The sequence below is a fragment of the Pseudophryne corroboree genome, chromosome 4 (assembly GCF_028390025.1).
Source record: "Pseudophryne corroboree isolate aPseCor3 chromosome 4, aPseCor3.hap2, whole genome shotgun sequence".
Taxonomy (NCBI): domain Eukaryota; kingdom Metazoa; phylum Chordata; class Amphibia; order Anura; family Myobatrachidae; genus Pseudophryne; species Pseudophryne corroboree.
In genome coordinates this window covers 321377398-321402661 of record NC_086447.1, presented here as the reverse complement: position 1 = coordinate 321402661, position 25264 = coordinate 321377398, and the positions used below count along the sequence as shown (strand labels likewise).

Genomic DNA, 25264 nt, shown 5'->3' with positions numbered 1-25264 from the left:
TAAACATTTTTCTGACTAGCGCACCTAACTATGATATGCACATGGATTAAGCACATGGAGAGAGCGTGATACGCCGACGCGCGTTTCACAGTTTAAGTTTCGTCAGGGCTGACCAGAACGTCTACCCTGTTTAGAATATCACTATTAAGCCGCACCAATCACGGAGTGGTATACCTATCACGTGACGGATTCTGCCTATCATGCTGCCGCTCTAGTCACTCAGGATCTAGCAGAGCGGCCTGTCCGATCACATGACTAGGACTTACCATACGGGATTCAGGATTACGAACACTAGAGAGAGAGATGAATGCTACTTGTGTGCCTGCTACAATGAGCTACGTTCTCTGTCATATAATCAAAGCCTCGTTATTGTTCCTATTGCATATGTATATTTGATTCCCTAAGCCCTATGCTACTGAGTTAGGTGCAGAGGTATCTTGAACGTGGCTGTATAATCATAAATCTCATAGTCTATCTTTCTCATCCTGTGTAAATAAACATTGTGAAATAATTGTGAGCGAAAAAGAAAAAAAAAAAAGGTGAAACTCGTGATTAGTGAACATGAAAACGTAAATAAATGAAAAAAAATGGTGTGTTTACACTTTGTGACTTCTTGTAAATTATATAAAAGTGTTATTGTGATAAAGGTTTTCATAAAACATGATCTATTGTGTGCTCCATAAATATAGCTTAATTGAGCTAATTTCATAATGTGTAATGATTAAGCGTGATAAAATTATAGTTTTTGACGTGAAGTGCATATCATGTGATTAAATAAAAAAAGTTTTCAGTGTGTGTGATAATATATCTAGGTGAAAGGCTCATAACTGTATTATACACCGTATCCATAGATTATATTATATTCGATTATACATACCCAGTAATTCCCAGTAATCTAATTATATATATTATAGATGAACTATAACCGTCGTCATGGTATATACATCTAGGGTTTAATAATACTCCTTTGTGAAGATTATTAAATTGGTAAATTAATGATCTAATAAATATTATTTGACCTCTGTACCACTTGTGATCAAACTGCCCTTGTAAAGGGAAGGTAACGAGTGTCATGTGGGTCCCCTCAGGGTCAACTATTGAATTTTATTATTTTCCTTCATGGAATATTTACCCATACTGCCATTATAGTGGCTTCCAAGTAAATTATACTTATGCTTCCCACCCATGGGTAGGACTTATAAAGGGGAGGTAACAGGTATCATGTGGATCCCCTCAGGGTCCACTCATAAATTTTATTATTTTGTTGTTATCCTTCATGGAGTATTTACACCTTACTGTCATTATCATGGCTTCTAGGTGAATAAAACTTGTACTTCCTCCCCATAGGGTCATTAGTAGGAACTTACTTAACATGCTTATTGATACATATATTTAATTATAAAATATGTTTTTTGTAGCTTTTCGTCCTATAACTTGTTAATTTGTTTTTCTCTACACTCTTTTATACAGGTTCATCCCATCAAATCCTCATGGTAAGTATACGGTCATCAAACATGATTATTGATCTGGATTTCATTCTGGAAATTCTCTGTCCACTCATTTGGGAACTGTCCCGGATTCCATGTATTATGTTACTGTTAAATAAAAATTATTTTTATTGATCAACATTTGTTTATAACGTGTTTTCTTGAAAGAAAGACAAGGGTTATTAATGTAGTATTGGATACATTATACCCAATATTGGGAACAAAAAAGTATCCTATTATCTTATTACATTGGGGATTCCACTAAAAGATACTGGTTAAGGTCATCGGGAAAAAGAAGGGAAAATTACATTATTTTCTCTTTGCAAGAAGAAATGAACTACTCCTTACAGGAATGGGAGATAGCTGTTATATTCATTACTCCTTACAGGAATGGGAGATAGCTGTTATATTCATTCAGCCCCACTGGTTGCAGACTACCCATTAAGAAGATGAGTTTGGTCTCCAGTTTTAACAGTTCATTGTCAATGTTGCCCCCTCTAATGCCCAACTGAATTTGCTGCATACCATATGCTTTCAGGCCTCCAGTTTCACCTCCATGATATTGCAGGAAATGCTTGGCCACTGATGTCAGAGTTCTAAACCTCTCTACATCTTTTCTCGCATTTTTTATATTATTAGCGTGTTCCAGGATGTGGACTTTCAGTGGGCGGATGGTTTTGCCAATATAACTTTTACCACAAGGGCATTCAAGATGGTACACTACGCCCATTGTTGTGCAATTGATGTAATTGTGAATCTGCCATTTTTTACCAAATTTATCTATATATGACTGTTTAGGTGTCATATATCGGCAAGCTTTACATCGACCACATTGATATGATCCTTTCTTGTTGTATAATTGTCTGGAGGACACGGTAAAATGGCTCTGTACAATTAAATCTCTCAAATTCTTAGATCTCCTCCAACTACTTTGTACTCTGCTGGGTAGTACTTGCTTCAGAACTTCATCGGTTTGTAATATAGACCAGTGTTTCTGTAATATGTCATTAATCTCCTTCCACCTGGGGTTAAAAGTACTCACAAATCTGACAGGTTCCTCACTCTGAGGTCGAGTTTTGGGGGTTAACAGTGAATCTCTTTGTGTACGATTTTACATTCTGAACGGCAGATTTGATAATCTTATTGCTGTATCCCCGTTTCTTTAGCCGATCACAAGCTTGAGTCTCACGTTCTAAATAGGTCTTCTCATCAGAGCAGTTCCTCTTAGTACGGAGTAATTCCCCCTTGGGGATTGCTTTGATGGTTGCAGGTAAATGAGAACTATTGGAGTGCAAGATACTGTTGGTTGCTGTTTTTTTGCTAAACACATCAGTACTAATCCTACCATCATTCTCAATTTTAATACTCAGGTCTAAAAAGTGGATTTCTCTCTGATCTTTTTCTCCCGTCAATTTTAAATTGAGGTCATTATGGTTCAGAATGGTGATAAATTCATCCAACATTTCTACTCCTTCCTCCCAGATTATTAGAATATCGTCAATGTAACGAAGGTATACTGAAATGTACTGGGTATATCTCTCCATCGTTTCATTAAATACGTATTCCTTTTCCCACCATCCAAGATAGAGGTTCGCATACGATGGGGCACACGCCGTCCCCATCGCTGTCCCCCTAACTTGGAGGTAGAATCTCTCTTCACTTATAAAATAATTTTTTGTAAGTATGAATTGTAACAGTGAAACTAGGAAATCATTGAACTCATAGTGTGTCCCCATGTTCAAAAAATATTTTATGGCTGCTAATCCTTTGTTGTGATCAATGCTTGTATACAAGCTCTCCACATCATAGGTGGCCAGCCATGTTCCCTGGTTGACAGTCATGTCCTGTAATTTCTTCAGAACGTCCATAGTGTCCCTGGTGTAGGACGGTAATGACAATACATGGTGTCTAAGGTACTGGTCTACATACGTACTCGCCTTTTCTGTTAGACTTCCTACACCAGAGACAATCGGTCTTCCAGGGGGAGTTCTTTCGTCCTTGTGAACTTTTGGTAAGAGATATAGAGTTGCCACTTTTGGATTATCTGTTCTTAGAAAAATCAAAATCTTTTTTCGGTATAGTTCCATTTTGATATGCATTTGAAATAATGGAATTATATAGACCTAGAAAATTTTTGGTAGGATTAAAGATTAGTAATTTGTAACAGTCTTGATCGCTTAGCTGTCTTCTCAATTCTGCAATGTACATTTGTTTTGGCCATAATACTATATTTCCCCCTTTATCTGAGGGTTTAATCACAGTATCTTGCCATTTGATGACTTCCTGTAATGCTATTCTTTCCCCTCCTGTCAGATTGTCAGTGCATGGTTGAAAAAATTGTTCTCGTGTAAACAAGTAATTTAAATCAGTGGAGACCAAGTCATAAAAGACTTTGGCTGATGGGGAGATTTTATATTCTGGAAAGAAGGAGGATTTGTTTTTGATTTTATGGGGATCATATGGAGAGGGGGCAGGGGTGGAGTCATTCCCTGATTCTAAGTCTTCCAGTAAGTTAAGAATTGCTTGATCTTCGGTAGTTAGGGATGTCCCTGATGTATCAGAGGGGGGGGTTATTGGTCCTAGGAGAGCGTTCTCTTCTCTCATCTGTCGCTGTACAAAGAAGAATTTTTTCAACAGGATTTTTCTCATAAAGAGTTGTAAATCTTTTTCACATTCGAATCTATCGGGTCTGTTTGTAGGTGAAAAAGAAAGACCCTTACTTAGGAGGCTTGTTTGATCCACAGTAAGAGTTTTATCTGTAAGATTGATGATCCGCAATGAATCATCGTTGGTTATCTCCTTCTCCTCTGTTCCCTGGGTTCCTCCCGCCAATCCCTGCTGTCTCGTTTTCTTCTGACCCCCCTTTCCCCTCCTGATCCTGATTCTTCCATACTTGTATGACCTTGAGCCCCCCTGGGGGTTTGTTCTAAAAAATCCCTGTGATGGGGTCTCCTCCTATTAGGAAAGTCCTCTCCTTCAGAGGATTCAACATCTGAGGTTGTATAATTCAATTGGTTAGTGTTCCTATTGCGTTGTGGATAAGTTCTCCACTTGTAGACCTTATCCTGAGCAAAATCATTCTGGTCTCTGGAGAGTTTCTTCTTCTTCCTCTCAATTACTTCTTGCGCCATGTCCTCCACTTCTTTCTTATATTTATTATAAGTGATTTGAAATTTGTCAACTGTTTCAAATTTCTTAAATTTCTCCCCCAATGTTGAAATTTCTTGAGCATATTGGGCTAACAATATCTCATCATGTTTAATCAATATTTTTATCAAATCTTTGGAGCACTGGGTTAGTGTTTTTTCCCATTCTTTTTTAAGATCAGTATTGGCCAGTTCAAATGTTGGGAATACTCGTGGTCTTAGTCCCCGTGGAGTGATGTTGTGTTTAATATAACTGTCAAACATCAGTCGATTCCACCACGTTTTACCTTGTCTAATTAGTAATTGTTTTAAAGAAAAAAGGTCATCCGACCAATCTCTATTAGATGAATCCAGGTTGTATATCTCATTTCCAAAAGCTGAGTCCAGACTATTTTTCAATTTTTCACGTCTGTCATCCAGATCTTTTGTTAAACTGAAGGTAGACATTCTGGTATGACTGATATAAATCTGTATAACAATATAGTAATTCCAAGCTAAATATAAGCTGAATTTTTAACTGTGCCAGTAGTGGAAATGCTGAAATCTCAGCTACCAAATACTCTAGTTATGGGAAAAGGGAATGGGAAATCTACTGCACTAGTATTAAGGTTTGTATACTTCCGAAAATATACAAACCTTAATACTAGTGCAGTGGATTTCCCATTCCCTTTTCCCATAACTAGAACATTAACAAGCAGAAGTTTCATTACTGGGTGGAAAACTATAATCATCAGCTTCATGAAAAGTCTCTACACAGCCAACTGGGCCATCTGAAGGCGGACGTCTATAAACATTGACCAAGAACCATTAATGAACTGAAGGCTGCTATACGCCAAGAAAGGACTATCATATTAAAAACCAATTCAAAATAAACTGTAGTCCATGTACTTTTAGATTTTGTACAACATTTTTAAAACATTTTTCATGTTTTTTTTTTTGAACCTGTAAAATGTGGGAGTTTTTTTTTGCCTCACCCTGTATATTGGATAATGTACTCCCTACAGCAGAGTACTTTGAACAGGCTATGGAACTCCAATTTGACTTCATTCTTGCTATAACGAGTACAGGATTCGATATAAACCAGATTTTTTTTGCCGAACACTGAATCTGTATAGGAGTGCTACAATGTAGCAGCCGTAGCTTTTTTCCCAATACAAGTTATGTTCTGCTCTGTATAGAGACTCAGGTACACACATATAAAAGTGTCATATCGAAATAATAAGCAGTCTTCTCGTGCGTCCTAGTCGTATTGCATTGCGACGAAGATGCATTTTCAGCAAAAAAGACACCTGGCTTTAGGAGAGTTGCAAAGAACCTGGCGGCTCATTCACACCAGGCATCTCACACTGCATGGCGTACTGAGGCTGGATATATGAGGACATATCTGTACACATAGCAGACACTTAATTAGGTATATCTTTCTAGCACTGGATAGGACCCCCCTTTACACATGTAACATCCTAAATGCTTCATAACATGGATACAACATGTTGGCATAATAGCATCACAGAGTTGCTGCAGATTTGTTAGTTGTACACATGCTACAAATTCCCCAGTTCTACCACTTCCCACAGGTAACTGGACTGAGACCTGGTGACTGTGGGGGCCAATGGAGTACACTGAACCCACTATCATGTACATAGGGGGTAATTCAAAGTTGATCGCAGCAGCAAATTTGTTAGCAGTTGGGCAAAACCATGTGCACTGCAGGGGAGGCAGATATAACATGTGCAGAGAGTTAGATTTGGGTGGGTTATTTTGTTTCTATGCAGGGTAAATACTGGCTGCTTTATTTTTACACTGCAATTTAATTTCAGTTTGAACACACCCCACCCAAATCTAACTCTCTCTGCACATGTTATATCTGCCTCCCTGCAGTGCACATGGTTTTGCCCAACTGCTAACAAATTTGCTGCTACGATCAACTCTGAATTACCCCCATAGTCCTATCTTGAGATGACATGTGCTTTGTGACATGACACATTATCCTGCTGGGAGTAGCTATTGCAAGAAGGGTAAACTGTGACCATAGAAGAATGCACAAAGTAGGCCATGTCATTTAAAGGATGTTCAAGCAGGTAATAAGTGGCTTAATATGTGCTAAGAAACATTCCTCACATAATTACTCCACCAGCTACATCGCAGGAGGAATCCATGGATTCATTAGAAATCCATGGATTCATTAGATTAGGCAACATTTTTCCAATCTTAATCTGCCCAGTTTAAGTGAGCCTGTGCCACTAGCCTCCGTTTCCTATTTCTGGTAGACTGGAGTGGAACATGGTGTGGTCCGCCTGCTGTTCAAGGTTTGATGTGTCGGGAATCCAGAGATTCGGCATACCACTGTTATAACGCATGGTTATATGAGTTACTGTCACCTTCCTTCAATGCCAGATGATAAGCAATTTGTTATACTCAGGCAATTTCTTTACCACTCTAGTGCCCCGGTCTGAACAACTGAATCTCTTTGTCATGTCTACATGCTTTTATGCATCATGTTGCTGCCATATGACCAGTTTATTTGCTATTTGAATTTACAAGCGGGACTTAATAATGTGGCCACTGAGTTCGAATTACCCTTTTTTTTTTTTTACATTGACTTTATGCTCCCCTGTCATGCCCAAAACACAACTTTGAGCTGACATTGCCCCTGATCAGCTGCCACACCCAAATTAGATAGGTAGCAGATATTACAAATGCTGTAACATACACGGTCACCCGATGTAGACAAGTACAGCAGATCACCAATTATCTGAACTAATTGGGACAGAAAATTGTTCAAATAAGACAGACAGAAATATTTTTTTTATAACTGGGTATGTATTATACTATGCATGCATGTTTTTTTGCCATTTTATGATACAATTTAGTTTTCTGAACTAATATACCATCAAATTCTAATTTTTGATTCTTCTAGATCGTGTTTGGAGAAGTGACATTTCGGATAATTGGTTTTCTACTGAATATCTAAATGGCATGAAGCCAAGTCTATAATATTAACTCCACTGGTCACGAAGGCCAATTGGCAATAGACTCTTCTTCGGTTGTGGTATGACTTAGCAGGTATAACCATCTGGAAATGTGAACTTCTAGGCCCTTCCAGTGATTGTGCATTCTTTAAAAGCATTTTTCACTCAATGATCTCAAGGTCTTATGCCCTGTATGGTCAATCATTCAAACTAAAATGAACAACAAGCACAATTTACCTCACAATATCTTCCGAGTGCTCCTGCAAGGTTATTCTTCCAACGAACCTAGTAAAGGAGAACATTACAAATTTATTACTAGCATAGTTTAATTTGCAGCAGTGGGTGTACTAGCTACAGTTACCCCTAATGTGTGTAGACTAGATCAGGAAGTCACGCTTTAGATAAAGATTTTAAAAGATTCAGTGACTTTAAAAAAAGAGATGCGAGTTTGTCTGAAAATGGCTACCTGTAAAGGTCTGCTTCTGGCTGCTGACATTCGATGACTGCGATTAATGAGTCCAGGTTTGTAACAGACTGTAATACTGCTGTTTCTGGGGCTGCAAAGTGCGTCTGAAAAGAGATGTACATTAGTACATAAACACAATACATTTGATAATAGGATTTTGGTACTTACCAGGTAAATCCTTTTCTTTGAATCCATAGGGGGCACTGGAGTACTCTTGGGATATGGACGGGCTTCCGTAGGAACAGCACTGAATATTTAAATTTAGAACACTCCACCCCTCCATATCCCCGAGTACCTCAGTGTTTTTTACTGAGCCGAACAGGAACTATAGAGAGGTTGACAATGGAGTATTACATATAACATAACGTACAATAACGAAGTTGACACATAACGTTACTGACAACTAAACAGTTGACACCCTAACCAGCACTTGTAATTTGAACCAGTCGGTGAAAGTGTGTTACCATAAGATCCTCAGAACTCACCACAACTAGGTAAAACTGCTCTGGGTGGGCGTCCAGTGCCCCCTATGGATTCAAAGAAAAGGATTTACCTGGTAAGTACCAAAATCCTATTTTCTTTATCATCCACTAGGGGTCACTGGAGTACTCTTGGGACGTACCAAAGCTTCCCCCGTGGGCGGGAGAGCTGTTTGGCACTTGTAACACTAGGCGGCCAAAGCTAGATGCTGATGCCGCAAACGTATCAAACTTGTAAAAGCGCACAAACGTGTGCACTGAAGACCATGTAGCCGCACGGCAAAGCTGCGTCGTAGAAGCTCCCCGACCAGCTGCCCATGAAGTTCCCACAGAACCTGTGGAATGAGCGGTTACTGACGTAGGCGGTTGTAACCTAGCATGAAGGTAAGCCTGACGTATGGTCAGTTTTATCCATCAGGATAAGGTTTGTTTAGACACTGGCCAACCCATCTTGGCAGCATCATAGAGAACAAACAACGTATCCGTCTTACGAACTGAAGACGTTCGGGATACATAAACGCGTAATGCGCGTACCACATCCAGAGTTCCAGAATGTGCCGTCAACACAGGAACTACTATTGGTTGATTGATGTGAAAAGATGACACTACCTTTGGTAAGAAAGCGGGATTCGTCCGAAGTTCCGCTCTGTCATCATGAAACACCAAATACGGTGACTTGCATGACAAGGCACCCAAATCCGAAACACGCCTTGCCGAAGCTAAGGCTAGAAGAAAAATTGTTTTCCAAGTGAGAAACTTTATATCCACTTGCTGTAAGGGTTCAAAATATGAAGACTGTAAGAACTCTAAAACCAGATTCAAGTCCCATGGCGCTGTAGGTGGAATGAATGGAGGCTGTACTCTGAGGACACCTTGGAGAAAAGTGCGTATAGACGGCAATAGAGCCAATCGTCTTTGAAAGTAAATTGACAAAGCAGATACCTGCACTTTTAGTGTAGATAAACGCAGTCCTCCATCTAACCCTGTTTGTAGAAACAACAAAAGGCGGGATAACTTGAAAGATGAAGTCGGAAACTTCCGAGCTTCACACCAACCTATATAGGCACGCCATATTCTGTAATAATGAGCTGCCGTAACTGGCTTCCTAGCTCGTAACATGGTTGGTATAACCGAATCTGGAATGCCCTCTCTTCTTAAGAGGGCGGTCTCAACAGCCACCCCGTCAAACGCAGCCGCGCTAAATCGGGGTAAAGGAACGGACCCTGTTGTAACAGGTCTGGACGCAGTGGGAGCGGCCAAGGATCGTCTGCGAGTAGTCCTCGGAGATCCGAGAACCAAGCTCTCCGAGGCCAATGAGGCGCCACTAGTATGACTGTGACAGACTCTCTTTTGATCCGTTTTAGCACCAGAGGGAGCAACGGAAACGGTGGAAACAGATACACAAGACTGTACAGCCACGCGACAGTGAGAGCATCCACCGCCACTGCCTTTGGATCTCTTGTTCTGGACACATACTGGAACGTTTGGTGATTGTGTCGAGACGCCATCAGGTCCACCTGAGGATAACCCCATCTCTGAACCAACATGTGAAACACTTCTGGATTTAATGCCCATTCGCCTGGATGAAAATCCCGACGACTGAGATAATCCGCTTCCCAGTTGTCCACTCCCGGAATGAACACTGCCGACAATATCACCTGGTGGCATTCCGCCCAATTGAGGATACGAGCTACTTCCCGCATTGCCATGCGGTTTCTTGTTCCTCCTTGTTTGTTGATGTATGCGACCGCCGTCGCATTGTCCGACTGCACTTGGACAGGCTGAGAGCGAAGCATGTGCACTGCTTGTCGTAGCGCATTGTAAATTGCGCGGAGTTCTAGGACATTTATAGACCGCAATTTCTCGTGATCCGCCAAGAGACCCTGGAGCTGACAATTTTGAATTACCGCTCCCCAACCTCTGAGACTGGCGTCCGTAGTTAGAATTATCCAATTCCAGCCTCCGAACCGTCTTCCTGCGGTTAAATTGTGTTCCTTGAGCCACCAGAGCAGAGATACTCTTGCCCTTGGCGACAACCTCACCCTGTGGTGAATCTGCAGATGCGAGCCCGACCACTGGGCGAACACATTCAGTTGAAATGGACGCGAGTGAAATCTTCCGAACTGAAGCGCTTCGAGAGCTGCCACCATTGTGCCTAAGAGGCGAATGCACAAGTGTACAGACACTGTGCGTGGCTTGAGCAATAATTGTACTAGATAGCGTAGAATTTGTACTTTCTGCTGTGGTAGGTAAATTCTTTGATTGACCGTATCGAGAATCATACCTAGGAATTGAAGGCGTTGAGACGGAATTAGATGTGATTTCTTGAAGTTGACAATCCAACCGTGGTGAACCAGTACATCGTACGTTAGCAGCGCATGTTGGAGAAGCATCTGTTGAGACGGAGCTTTGATGAGCAGATCGTCTAAATACGGAACTATTGTCACTCCCAGGGATCTGAGATGAGCTATCATCACAGACATCACTTTTGGTGAATACCCGAGGCGCTGATGACAGGCCAAACGGTAGAGCCTGAAACTGGTAATGGTTCTGGCGTATTGCAAACCGTAAGAATTTCTGATGAGGCTGCCAAATTGGAATGTGTAAGTACGCATTCTTGAGATCTAGTCCGCAATCACCGAACGCAGAGACTCCATCTTGAATCTGTAGTAAGTTACGTACTGATTGAGACCCTTTAAGTTCAATATTGGTCTGACTGAGCCATCCGGCTTTGGTACCACAAATAGACGAATAATAACCCTGACCCTGTTGGTGTACAGGGACCGGAATCAAAACTGCTGAATCCAGTAGGGACTGAATGGCAATTTGCAGAACCGTCCTCTTGTCGTCCGACAGAGGCAATCCTGTCTTGAAAAACCGCAGAGGCGGAAGACAGTCGAACTCTATTTTGTAACCTTTTAACATTAAATTGCGGATCCACCCATCCGCGGATGTGCGGAACCACGCCAAATGGAACGTCTGAAGGCGTGCTCCCACAATCGGAGAACCGAGATAGGCTGGTAGCCCGTCATGCCACTGGCTTGTCGGTAACCTTAGCGTCCTGGCGAGTTGTGTTGGTTTGTTGGAACCCACGTCCGCGACCACGTCTAGCAGGCGTGGCTGTTCCTCTTCCACATTCTCGAAAGGGCTGAGGTCTAAAGGATTTGAACGAAGGTCCAGCGTACCCTTCTTCTTGATACCGGTGGAGGCAATGGTAAGAAAACAGACTTACCTCCCGTAGCCTCAGCAATCCATGCGTCCAATTCAGGACCAAACAACTTCTTGCCATCGTAAGGCAACGCTTCTATACCTCGTTTGACCTCTGCCTCCGCATGATAAGCACGCAGCCAGAGTGCTCTTCGTGCCGTAACTAGCGACGATGAAATACGAGAAGTGAGCTGACAGACGTCAGTAGACGCTGTACAGAGATACTCTACAGACTCAATCATTTGATTTACAAGAAGTATCAGGTTTTCGTCATGTAAAGCAGATTTGAGTTCTGTAAGCCATATTATGAGTGCCTTAGTGACCCAAATGCCAACCAATCCAGGTCTCAGCATCACACCTGCTGCTACATACATGGATTTTAGCATAGTTTCTATCTTGCGATCTGAAGGATCTTTAAGCGTAGTAGCTGCTGGCACTGGTATGGTTAATTTCTTGGTAAGTTTTGACACTGAAGAATCAACTATTGGTGGATTCTCCCATGTACATGTTACAGAGTCTGGAAACGGGTAACTAGACTTAAATCTGCGAGGTATAGAAAACCGTTTATCTGGATTCTGTCGTGTTTCTACTAACATCTGATTAAGAGATTCCGACACAGGACAACTTATTGGAGTTTTTTTTTTCGTTTAGTAAATACGACCTGATCATTTGTGAGAGGCTCCTCAGTTTCAGTAAACTTCAGAGACTGACGTACCGCTCTGATGAGATCATCAATGCCGGAACTGTTAAAATCCTCGCCATCTGACTCCACTTCGCCCTCCTCACCCTCATCTTGTTCCGTGAGGTCTGGCATGGAATCGTCAGAGTGCAACATAGCAGAAACTGGAAAATCATAAGACATATGAAATTTATCCCGTTTACCCAAAATGGATTTGGACCTTACGCAAGGCTGAGACGCCTCCGGTAGTTCTGGCGGTCTCACCCTAGACTCAGATCTTGCCGTTTCCCGCTCCTGACGAGCGGCGGTCAATTCTGATTGTAACCTATCTAGTACATTTACTAACATACCCCACGGAGGGTCCGGTGAGGACATTGGTTGTAAAACTGGAGCAGAAATGGTATTCTGAACCGAATCCACAAACATACTGTACATGTGGTAGATCCACTTTGCAATTAAGCTTTTTAGTTTTTGCTGGTGCCTTACTCATTATGGCGACAGACAATACAATACACAAAAAACAGACACTTGCACGACTCAGTAAAAAATAAGAATTTACTTACCGATAATTCTATTTCTCATAGTCCGTAGTGGATGCTGGGGACTCCGAAAGGACCATGGGGAATAGCGGCTCCGCAGGAGACTGGGCACAAAAGTAAAAGCTTTAGGACTACCTGGTGTGCACTGGCTCCTCCCCCTATGACCCTCCTCCAAGCCTCAGTTAGGATACTGTGCCCGGACGAGCGTACACAACAAGGAAGGATTTTGAATCCCGGGTAAGACTCATACCAGCCACACCAATCACACCGTACAACTTGTGATTTGAACCCAGTTAACAGCATGATAACAGAGGAGCCTCTGAAAAGATGGCTCACAACAATAATAACCCGATTTTTGTAACAATAACTATGTACAAGTATTGCAGACAATCCGCACTTGGGATGGGCGCCCAGCATCCACTACGGACTATGAGAAATAGAATTATCGGTAAGTAAATTCTTATTTTCTCTAACGTCCTAGTGGATGCTGGGGACTCCGAAAGGACCATGGGGATTATACCAAAGCTCCCATATGGGCAGGAGAGTGCGGATGACTCTGCAGCACCGAATGAGAGAACTCCAGGTCCTCCTCAGCCACGGTATCAAATTTGTAGAATTTTGCAAACGTATTTGCCCCTGACCAAGTAGCTGCTCGGCAAAGTTGTAAAGCCGAGACCCCTCGGGCAGCCGCCCAAGATGAGCCCACTTTCCGTGTGGAATGGGCTTTTACAGATTTTGGCTGTGGCAGGCCTGCCACAGAATGTGCAAGCTGAATTGTACTACAAATCCAACGAGCAATCGTCTGCTTAGAAGCAGGGGCACCCAGCCTGTTGGGTGCATACAGGATAAACAGCGAGTCAGATTTTCTGACTCCAGCCGTCTTGGAAACATATATTTTCAGGGCCCTGACTACGTCCAGCAACTTGGAATCCTCCAAGTCCCTAGTAGCCGCAGGCACCACAATAGGCTGGTTTAAGTGAAATGCTGAAACCACCTTAGGGAGAAATTGAGGACGAGTCTTCAATTCTGCCCTGTCCGTATGAAAAATTAGGTAAGGGCTTTTATAGGATAAAGCCGCCAATTCTGATACACGCCTGGCTGAAGCTAGTGCTAATAGCATTACCACTTTCCATGTGAGATATTTTAAGTCCACAGTGGTGAGTGGTTCAAACCAATGTGATTTTAGGAATCCCAAAACTACATTGAGATCCCAAGGTGCCACTGGAGGCACAAAAGGAGGCTGTATATGCAGTACCACCTTGACAAACGTCTGAACTTCAGGAACTGAAGCTAGTTCTTTTTGGAAGAATATTGACAGGGCCGAAATTTGAACCTTAATGGACCCTAATTTGAGGCCCATAGACAGTCCTGTTTGCAGGAAATGCAGGAATCGACCCAGTTGAAATTCCTCTGTAGGGGCCTTCCTGGCCTCACACCACGCAACATATTTACGCCAAATACGGTGATAATGTTGCACAGTTACATCCTTCCTGGCTTTGATCAGGGTAGGGATAACTTCATCCGGAATGCCTTTTTCCTTCAGGATCCGGTGTTCAACCGCCATGCCGTCAAACGCAGCCGCGGTAAGTCTTGGAACAGACATGGTCCCTGCTGGAGCAGGTCCTTTCTTAGAGGTAGAGGCCACGGGTCTTCCGTGAGCATCTCTTGAATTTCCGGGTACCAAGTCCTTCTTGGCCAATCCGGAGCCACGAGTATAGTCTTTACGATTCTCAGTACGATTTACGAGTCTTTATGATTCTCAGTACCTTGGGTATGAGAGGCAGAGGAGGGAACACATATACTGACTGGTACACCCACGGTGTTACCAGAGCGTCCACAGCTATTGCCCGAGGGTCCCTTGACCTGGCGCAATATCTGTCCAGTTTTTTGTTGAGGCGGGACGCCATCATGTCCACCTTTGGTTTTTCCCAACGGTTCACAATCATGTGGAAGACTTCTGGGTGAAGTCCCCACTCCCCCGGGTGAAGATCGTGTCTGCTGAGGAAGTCTGCTTCCCAGTTGTCTACTCCCGGAATGAACACTGCTGACAGTGCTATCACATGATTTTCCGCCCAGCGAAGAATCCTTGCAACTTCCGTCATTGCCCTCCTGCTTCTTGTGCCGCCCTGTCTGTTTACGTGGGCGACTGCCGTGATGTTGTCCGACTGGATCAACACCGGCTGACCCTGAAGCAGAGGCCTTGCCTGACTTAGGGCATTGTAAATGGCCCTTAGTTCCAGGATATTTATGTGAAGTGACGTTTCCATGCTTGACCACAAGCCCTGGAAATTTTTTCCCTGTGTGACTGCTTTCCAGCCTCTCAGGCTGGCATCCGTGGTCACCAGGACCCAATCCTGAATGCCGAATCTGCGGCCCTCTAGGAGATGAGCACTCTGTAACCACCACAGGAGAGACACCCTTGTCCTTGGAGACAGGGTTATCCGCTGATGCATTTGAAGATGCGATCCGGACCATTTGTCCAGCAGATCCCACTGAAAAGTTCTTGCGTGGAATCTGCCGAATGGAATCGCTTCGTAAGAAGCCACCATCTTTCCCAGGACCCTTGTGAATTGATGCACTGACACTTGGCCTGGTCTTAGGAGGTTCCTGATTAGGTCGGATAACTCCCTGGCTTTCTCCTCCGGGAGAAACACCTTTTTCTGTACTGTGTCCAGAATCATCCCTAGGAACAGCAGACGTGTCGTCGGAATCAGCTGCGATTTTGGAATATTTAGAATCCATCCGTGCTGTCGTAGTACTACTTGAGATAGTGCTACTCCGACCTCTAACTGTTCTCTGGACCTTGCCCTTATCAGGAGATCGTCCAAGTAAGGGATAATTAAGACGCCTTTTCTTCGAAGAAGAATCATCATTTCGGCCATTACCTTGGTAAAGACCCGGGGTGCCGTGGACAATCCAAACGGCAGCGTCTGAAACTGATAGTGACAGTTCTGTACCACAAACCTGAGGTACCCTTGGTGAGAAGGGCAAATTGGGACATGGAGGTAAGCATCCTTGATGTCCAGAGACACCATATAGTCCCCTTCTTCCAGGTTCGCTATCACTGCTCTGAGTGACTCCATCTTGAACTTGAACCTTTTTATGTAAGTGTTCAAGGATTTCAGATTTAAAATGGGTCTCACCGAGCCGTCCGGCTTCGGTACCACAAACAGCGTGGAATAATACCCCTTTCCCTGTTGTAGGAGGGGTACCTTGATTATCACCTGCTGGGAATACAGCTTGTGAATGGCTTCCAATACCGCCTCCCTGTCGGGGGGAGACGTTGGTAAAGCAGACTTCAGGAACCGGCGAGGGGGAGACGTCTCGAATTCCAATTTGTACCCCTGAGATACTACCTGCAGGATCCAGGGGTCCACTTGCGAGTGAGCCCACTGCGCGCTGAAATTCTTGAGACGGGCCCCCACCGTGCCTGAGTCCGCTTGTAAGGCCCCAGCGTCATTCTGAGGACTTGGCAGAAGCGGGGGAGGGCTTCTGTTCGTGGGAAGAGGCTGTCTGCTGCAGTCTTTTTCCCCTTCCTCTGCCCCGGGGCAGATATGAGTGGCCTTTTGCCCGCTTGCCCTTATGGGGACGAAAGGACTGAGCCTGAAAAGACGGTATCTTTTTCTGAGAGGTGGCCTGGGGTAAAAAGGTGGATTTCCCAGCCGTTGCCGTGGCCACCAGGTCCGATAGACCGACCCCAAATAACTCCTCCCCTTTATACGGCAATACTTCCATATGCCGTTTGGAATCCGCATCACCTGACCACTGTCGCGTCCATAACCCTCTTCTGGCAGAAATGGACATCGCACTTACTCTTGATGCCAGAGTGCAAATATCCCTCTGTGCATCTCGCATATATAGAAATGCATCCTTTAAATGCTCTATAGTCAATAATATATTGTCCCTGTCCAGGGTATCAATATTTTCAGTCAGGGAATCCGACCAAGCCACCCCAGCACTGCACATCCAGGCTGAGGCGATTGCTGGTCGCAGTATAATACCAGTATGTGTGTATATACTGTTTAGGATATTTTCCAGCTTCCTATCAGCTGGTTCCTTGAGGGCGGCCGTATCAGGAGACGGTAACGCCACTTGTTTTGATAAGCGTGTGAGCGCCTTATCTACCCTAGGGGGTGTTTCCCAACGTGCCCTAACCTCTGGCGGGAAAGGGTATAATGCCAATAATTTTTTAGAAATTAGCAGTTTTTTATCGGGGGAAACCCACGCTTCATCACACACCTCATTTAATTCATCTGATTCAGGAAAAACTACGGGTAGTTTTCACACCCCACATAATACCCTTTTTTGTGGTACTTGTAGTATCAGAAATGTTCAAAACCTCCTTCATTGCCGTGATCATGTAACGTGTGGCCCTACTGGAAAATACGTTTGGTTCCTCACCGTGTCCGTGTCAGTGTCTGTATCGACCTGAGGTAACGGGCGTTTTAGAGCCCCTGACGGTGTTTGAGACGCCTGTACAGGTATTAACTGATTTGCCGGCTGTCTCATGTCGTCAACAGTCTTTTGTAAAGTGCTGACACTATCACGTAATTCTTTCCATAAGACCATCCAGTCAGGTGTCGACTCCCTAGGGGGTGACATCACTAACACAGGCAATTGCTCCGCCTCCACACCATTTCCCTCCTCATACATGTCGACACAACGTACCGACACACAGCACACACACATAGGGAATGCTCTGACAGAGGACAGGACCCCACTAGCCCTTTGGGGAGACAGAGGGAGAGTTTGCCAGCACACACCAGAGCGCTATATATATATATATATATATATATATATATATATAGGGATAACCTTATATAAGTGTTTTTCCCTGATATAGCTGCTGTATATATTTATCTGCCAAATTAGTGCCCCCCCCCCTCTCTTGTTTTACCCTGTTTCTGTAGTTCAGGACTGCAGGGGAGAGTCAGGGAGCCTTCCTCCAACGGAGCTGTGAGGAAAAAATGGCGCCAGTGTGCTGAGGAGATAGGCTCCGCCCCCTTCTCGGCGGCCTTTCTCCCGCTTTTTTATGGAAAAATTGGCAGGGGTTAAATGCATCCATAAAGCCCAGGAGCTATATGTGATATATTTTTTGCCAAAAAAGGTGTTTTTATTGCGTCTCAGGGCGCCCCCCCCAGCGCCCTGCACCCTCAGTGACCGGAGTGTGAAGTGTGCTGAGAGCAATGGCGCACAGCTGTGCGCTACCTTATTGAAGACAGGACGTCTTCTGCCGCCGATTTTCCGGACCTCTTCAGTCTTCTGGCTCTGTAAGGGGGCCGGCGGCGCGGCTCTGGGACCCATCCATGGCTGGGCCTGTGATCGTCCCTCTGGAGCTAATGTCCAGTAGCCTAAGAAGCCCAATCCACTCTGCACGCAGGTGAGTTCGCTTCTTCTCCCCTTAGTCCCTCGGTGCAGTGAGCCTGTTGCCAGCAGGTCTCACTGAAAAAAAAAAACCTACTTTAAACTTTTACTCTAAGCAGCTCAGGAGAGCCCCTTAGTATGCACCCTTCTCGTTCGGGCACAAAAATCTAACTGAGGCTTGGAGGAGGGTCATAGGGGAAGGAGCCAGTGCACACCAGGTAGTCCTAAAGCTTTTACTTTTGTGCCCAGTCTCCTGCGGAGCCGCTATTCCCCATGGTCCTTTCGGAGTCCCCAGCATCCACTAGGACGTTAGAGAAATAAGAATTTACTTACCGATAATTCTATTTCTCGTAGTCCGTAGTGGATGCTGGGGACTCTGTAAGGACCATGGGGATTAGCGGCTCCGCAGGAGACTGGGCACAAAAGTAAAGCTTTAGAACTACCTGGTGTGCACTGGCTCCTCCCCCTATGACCCTCCTCCAAGCCTCAGTTAGGATACTGTGCCCGGACGAGCGTACACAATAAGGAAGGATTTTGAATCCCGGGTAAGACTCATACCAGCCACACCAATCACACCGTACAACTCGTGATCTAAACCCAGTTAACAGCATGATAACAGAGGAGCCTCTAGAAAAGATGGCTCACTACAGCAATAACCCGATTTTTTGGTAACAATAACTATGTACCAGTATTGCAGACAATCCGCACTTGGGATGGGCGCCCAGCATCCACTACGGACTACGAGAAATAGAATTATCGGTAAGTAAATTCTTATTTTCTCTAACGTCCTAAGTGGATGCTGGGGACTCCGTAAGGACCATGGGGATTATACCAAAGCTCCCAAACGGGCGGGAGAGTGCGGATGACTCTGCAGCACCAATGAGAGAACTCCAGGTCCTCCTCAGCCAGGGTATCAATTTTGTAGAATTTTACAAACGTATTTGCTCCTGACCAAGTAGCTGCTCGGCAAAGTTGTAAAGCAGAGACCCCTCGGGCAGCCGCCCAAGATGAGCCCATCTTCCTTGTGGAGTGGGCATTTACAGATTTTTGGCTGTGGCAGGCCTGCCACAGAATGTGCAAGCTGAATTGTACTACAAATCCAACGAGCAATAGTCTGCTTAGAAGCAGGAGCACCCAGCTTGTTGGGTGCATACAGGATAAACAGCGAGTCAGATTTTCTGACTCCAGCCGTCCTGGAAATATATATATTTTCAGGGCCCTGACAACGTCTAGCAACTTGGAGTCCTCCAAGTCCCTAGTAGCCGCAGGCACCACAATAGGTTGGTTCAGGTGAAACGCTGAAACCACCTTAGGGAGAAACTGAGGACGAGTCCTCAATTCCGCCCTGTCCGAATGGAAAATCAGATAAGGGCTTTTACAGGATAAAGCCGCCAATTCTGACACGCGCCTGGCCCAGGCCAGGGCCAACAGCATGACCACTTTCCATGTGAGATATTTTAACTCCACAGATTTAAGTGGTTCAAACCAATGTGACTTTTTGGAACCCAAAAACTACATTGAGATCCCAAGGTGCCACTGGAGGCACAAAAGGAGGCTGTATATGCAGTACCCCTTTTACAACGTCTGAACTTCAGGGACTGAAGCTAGTTCTTTTTGGAAGAAAATTGACAGGGCCGAAATTTGAACCTTAATGGACCCCAATTTCAGGCCCATAGACACTCCTGTTTGCAGGAAATGTAGGAATCGACCCAGTTGAATTTCCTCCGTCGGGCCTTACTGGCCTCGCACCACGCAACATATTTTCGCCAAATGCGGTGATAATGTTTTGCGGTTGGCCAATCCGGAGCCACGAATATAGTGCTTACTCCTCTCCATCTTATCAATCTCAGTACCTTGGGTATGAGAGGCAGATGAGGGAAAACATACACTGACTGGTACACCCACGGTGTTACCAGAGCGTCTACAGCTATTGCCTGAGGGTCCCTTGACCTGGCGCAATACCTGTCGAGTTTTTCCCAACGGTTTATAATCATGTGGAAGACTTCTGGGTGAAGTCCCCACTCTCCCGGGTGGAGTTCGTGTCTGCTGAGGAAGTCTGCTTCCCAGTTGTCCACTCCCGGAATTGCTGACAGTGCTATCACATGATTTTCCGCCCAGCGAAGAATCCTTGCAGCTTCTGCCATTGCCCTCCTGCATCTTGTGCCACCCTGTCTGTTTACGTGGGTGACTGCCGTGATGTTGTCCGACTGGATCAACACCGGCTGACCTTGAAGCAGAGGTCTTGCTAAGCTTAGAGCATTGTAAATGGCCCTTAGCTTCAGGAAATTTATGTGAAGTGATGTCTCCAGGCTTGACCATAAGCCCTGGAAATTCCTTCCCTGTGTGACTGCTCCCAAGCCTCGCAGGCTGGCATCCGTGGTCACCAGGACCCAGTCCTGAATGCCGAATCTGCGGCCCTCTATAAAATGAGCACTCTGCAACCACCACAGGAGGGACACCCTTGTGCTTGGTGACAGGGTTATCCGCTGATGCATCTGAAGATGCGACCCGGACCATTTGTCCAGCAGGTCCCACTGGAAAGTTCTTGCGTGGAATCTGCCGAATGGGATTGCTTCGTAGGAAGCCACCATTTTACCCAGAACCCTTGTGCATTGATGCACTGAGACTTGGCTCAGTTTTAGGAGGTTCCTGACTAGCTCGGATAACTCCCTGGCTTTCTCCTCCGGGAGAAACACCTTTTTCTGGACTGTGTCCAGGATCATCCCTAGGAACAGAAGACGAGTCGTCGGAACCAGCTGCGATTTTGGAATATTGAGAATCCAATCGTGCTGCCGCAACACTACCTGAGATAGTGCTACACCGACCTCCAACTGTTCCCTGGATCTTACCCTTATCAGGGAATCGTCCAAGTAAGGGATAACTAAAATTCCCTTCCTTCGAAGGAATATCATCATTTCGGCCATTACCTTGGTAAAGACCCGGGGTGCCGTGGACCATCCATACGGCAGCGTCTGAACTGATAGTGACAGTTCTGTACCATAAACCTGAGGTACCCTTGGTGAGAAGGGTAAATTTGGACATGAAGGTAAGCATCCTTGATGTCCCGAGACATCATGTAGTCCCCTTCTTCCAGGTTCGCAATCACTGCTCTGAGTGACTCAATCTTGAATTTGAACCTCTGTATGTAAGTGTTCAAAGATTTTAGATTTAGAATCGGTCTCACCGAGCCGTCCGGCTTCGGTACCACAACAGTGTGGAATAATACCCCGTTCCCTGTTGCAGGAGGGGTACCTTGATTATCACCTGCTGGGAATACAGCTTGTGAATGGCTTCCAAAACTGTCTCCCTGTCAGAAGGAGACATCGGTAAAGCCGACTTTAGGAAACGGCGAGGGGGAGACGTCTCGAATTCCAATTTGTACCCCTGAGATATCACCTGAAGGATCCAGGGGTCTACTTGCGAGTGAGCCCACTGCGCGCTGAAATTCATTGAGACGGGCCCCCACCGTGCCTGATTCTGCTTGTAAAGCCCCAGCGTCATACTGAGGGCTTGGCAGAGGCGGGAGAGGGTTTCTGTTCCTGGGAACTGGCTGATTTCTGCAGCCTTTTTTCCTCTCCCTCTGTCACGGGGCAGAAATGAGGAACCTTTTGCCCGCTTGTCCACGAAAAGACTGCGCCTGATAATACGGCGTCTTCTCATGTTGAGAGGCGACCTGGGGTACAAACGTGGATTTCCCAGCTGTTGCCGTGGCCACCAGGTCTGAAAGACCGACCCCAAATAACTCCTCCCCTTAATAAGGCAATACTTCCAAATGCCGTTTGAAATCCGCATCACCTGACCACTGTCGTGTCCATAACCCTCTACTGGTAGAAATGGACAACGCACTTAGACTTGATGCCAGTCGGCAAATATTCCGCTGTGCATCACGCATATATAGAAATGCATCTTTTAAATGCTCTATAGGCAAAAATATACTGTCCCTATCTAGGGTATCAATATTTTCAGTCAGGGAATCCGACCACGCCAACCCAGCACTGCACATCCAGGCTGAGGCGATTGCTGGTCGCAGTATAACACCAGTATGTGTGTAAATACATTTTAGGATACCCTCCTGCTTTCTATCAGCAGGATCCTTAAGGGCGGCCATCTCAGGAGAGGGTAGAGCCCTTACAAGCGTGTGAGCGCTTTATCCACCCTAGGGGGTGTTTCCCAACGCACCCTAACCTCTGGCGGGAAAGGATATAATGCCAATAACATTTTAGAAATTATCAGTTATCATCGGGGGAAACCCACGCATCATCACACACCTCATTTAATTTCTCAGATTCAGGAAAACTACAGGTAGTTTTTCCTCACCGAACATAATACCCCTTTTTGGTGGTACTCGTATTATCAGAAATGTGTAAAACATTTTTCATTGCCTCAATCATGTAACGTGTGGCCCTACTGGAAGTCACATTTGTCTCTTCACCGTCGACACTGGAGTCAGTATCCGTGTCGGCGTCTATATCTGCCATCTGAGGTAACGGGCGCTTTAGAGCCCCTGACGGCCTATGAGACGTCTGGACAGGCACAAGCTGAGTAGCCGGCTGTCTCATGTCAACCACTGTCTTTTATACAGAGCTGACACTGTCACGTAATTCCTTCCAACAGTTCATCCACTCAGGTGTCGACCCCCTAGGGGGTGACATCACTATTACAGGCAATCTGCTCCGTCTCCACATCATTTTTCTCCTCATACATGTCGACACAAACGTACCGACATACAGCACACACACAGGGAATGCTCTGATAGAGGACAGGACCCCACTAGCCCTTTGGGGAGACAAAGGGAGAGTTTGCCAGCACACACCAGAGCGCTATATATATACAGGGATAACCTTATATAAGTGTTTTTCCCCTTATAGCTGCTGTTTTATTTAATACTGGGCGTAATTAGTGCCCCCCCTCTCTTTTTTAACCCTTTCTGTAGTGTAGTGACTGCAGGGGAGAGACAGGGAGCTTCCCTCCAACGGAGCTGTGAGGGAAAATGGCGCCAGTGTGCTGAGGAGATAGGCTCCGCCCCCTTATCGGCGGCCTTATCTCCCGTTTTTCTATGTATTCTGGCAGGGGTTAAATGCATCCATATAGCCCAGGAGCTACATGTGATGCATTTTTTGCCATCCAAGGTGTTTTTATTGCGTCTCAGGGCGCCCCCCCCCCAGCGCCCTGCACCCTCAGTGACCGGAGTGTGAAGTGTGCTGAGAGCAATGGCGCACAGCTGCAGTGCTGTGCGCTACCTTGTTGAAGACAGGACGTCTTCTGCCGCCGATTTTCCGGACCTCTTCTGTCTTCTGGCTCTGTAAGGGGGCCGGCGGCGCGGCTCTGGGACCCATCCATGGCAGGGCCTGTGATCGTCCCTCTGGAGCTAATGTCCAGTAGCCTAAGAAGCCCAATCCACTCTGCACGCAGGTGAGTTCGCTTCTTCTCCCCTTAGTCCCTCGATGCAGTGAGCCTGTTGCCAGCAGGTCTCACTGAAAATAAAAAACCTAAAACTAAACTTTTCACTAAGCAGCTCAGGAGAGCCACCTAGTGTGCACCCTTCTCGTTCGGGCACAAAATCTTAACTGAGGCTTGGAGGAGGGTCATAGGGGGAGGAGCCAGTGCACACCAGGTAATTCTAAAGCTTTACTTTTGTGCCCAGTCTCCTGCGGAGCCGCTAATCCCCATGGTCCTTACGGAGTCCCCAGCATCCACTTAGGACGTTAGAGAAATAGTAGTAAGGTGTCTCTGTAAATAAATCTGGCGAAGTGCAGTACACGTGGCCAGTACTATGAAATGTGATCCCAAATTCCCACTAACACCCCTGCGCCTCCGGTGGAGTAGAGATGTAGGACAGGAACGTTCTGGAATCACAGCAGGAAGACACAGGAAGCATGTTAAAATGGCCCCCATGCTATGCTTACACATATAATCCTAGTGCTGGTTACAAACTTTCACTGATTATAATGCAAATATCCCTGCAGCCTAGCATCTGCTGGTGCTGCAGTATTTCTTATGCCGCTCTATTGCCCCCCCCCTCCGCCTGTGGTAATGGCTGCATGCTCTTTCAGATTCAGAGCAGCGGCAGCGCAGCGTGTGGGGCCCCAGCGGGTATCGCCGAGCGGATCGTCTGTGAGCCCGGGTGAGCAGCGCGTAACACAGCGGTGGGACCCAGAGCAGTAGCGGCGGCCGGCGCCGTGAACGGGAGAGCTGCGGCGGCCGGACGCCCTGTGAGCGGCAGAGCAGCGGCGTCCGGAGCCGTTGTGGAGCGGAAGAGCAGCGGCGGCCGGCGCCATGTGCGGCGGGCGGCTGAGTGGGGAAAGCAGCGGCGGGCGGCTGAGTGGGGACAGCAGCGGCGGGCGGCTGAGCAGCGCGCTAACAATGTCCCCACACCTCGGGGCGGCAGCGGGAGCTGACCGCCGTTCACATACCTTTTATCCTGCAGCTTGTGAGGAGGCTCCGACGGGGCTTCTGAACAAGCGCCGGCCAGCCTGTGCAGGAGGCTGTGTGTGGCTGTGAGGGAGCTCTTTTAGAGAGGCCCGACACGCCCCTGCTGCTAACAGCAGCTGTACTATCCCTGACCCTGCCTTTTGGAAGGGGGAAAGGGATGTATAAAATAGAAAAAATAAAAATAAAAATTCAAAGAAAAAATTCTAAGTAATTGTGGACTCAGCCACATAGCTGTTACTACTTCGAGCACAGAAAAAACACTGAGGTACTCGGGGATATGGAGGGGTGGAGTGTTCTAAATTTAAATATTCAGTGCTGTTCCTACGGAAGCCCGTCCATATCCCAAGAGTACTCCAGTGACCCCTAGTGGATGATAAAGAAATAACATTTATATGACCAGACAAGTTTCTCTCTTTCTAATGAAAAATAAGAATTTACTCACCGGTAATTCTATTTCTCGTAGTCCGTAGTGGATGCTGGGGACTCCGTCAGGACC

General features: G+C 45.7%; 1 protein-coding gene across 6 annotated transcripts in view; it reads right to left on the bottom strand.

Moving 5' to 3' along the window:
• The window catches only part of ATP11B (ATPase phospholipid transporting 11B (putative)), a 264318-nt gene that overhangs the window by 98982 nt on the left and 140072 nt on the right, over nucleotides 1–25264 (bottom strand). For all 6 annotated transcript variants that reach the window (XM_063916334.1, XM_063916335.1, XM_063916336.1 and 3 more), the window contains exons 7-8: nucleotides 8069–8172; nucleotides 7840–7887 (exon numbers count right to left, since the gene is read on the bottom strand). In XM_063916334.1, coding sequence (XP_063772404.1) covers nucleotides 7840–7887; nucleotides 8069–8172 — 152 coding nt within the window. The remainder of the gene's footprint in view (nucleotides 1–7839; nucleotides 7888–8068; nucleotides 8173–25264) is intronic.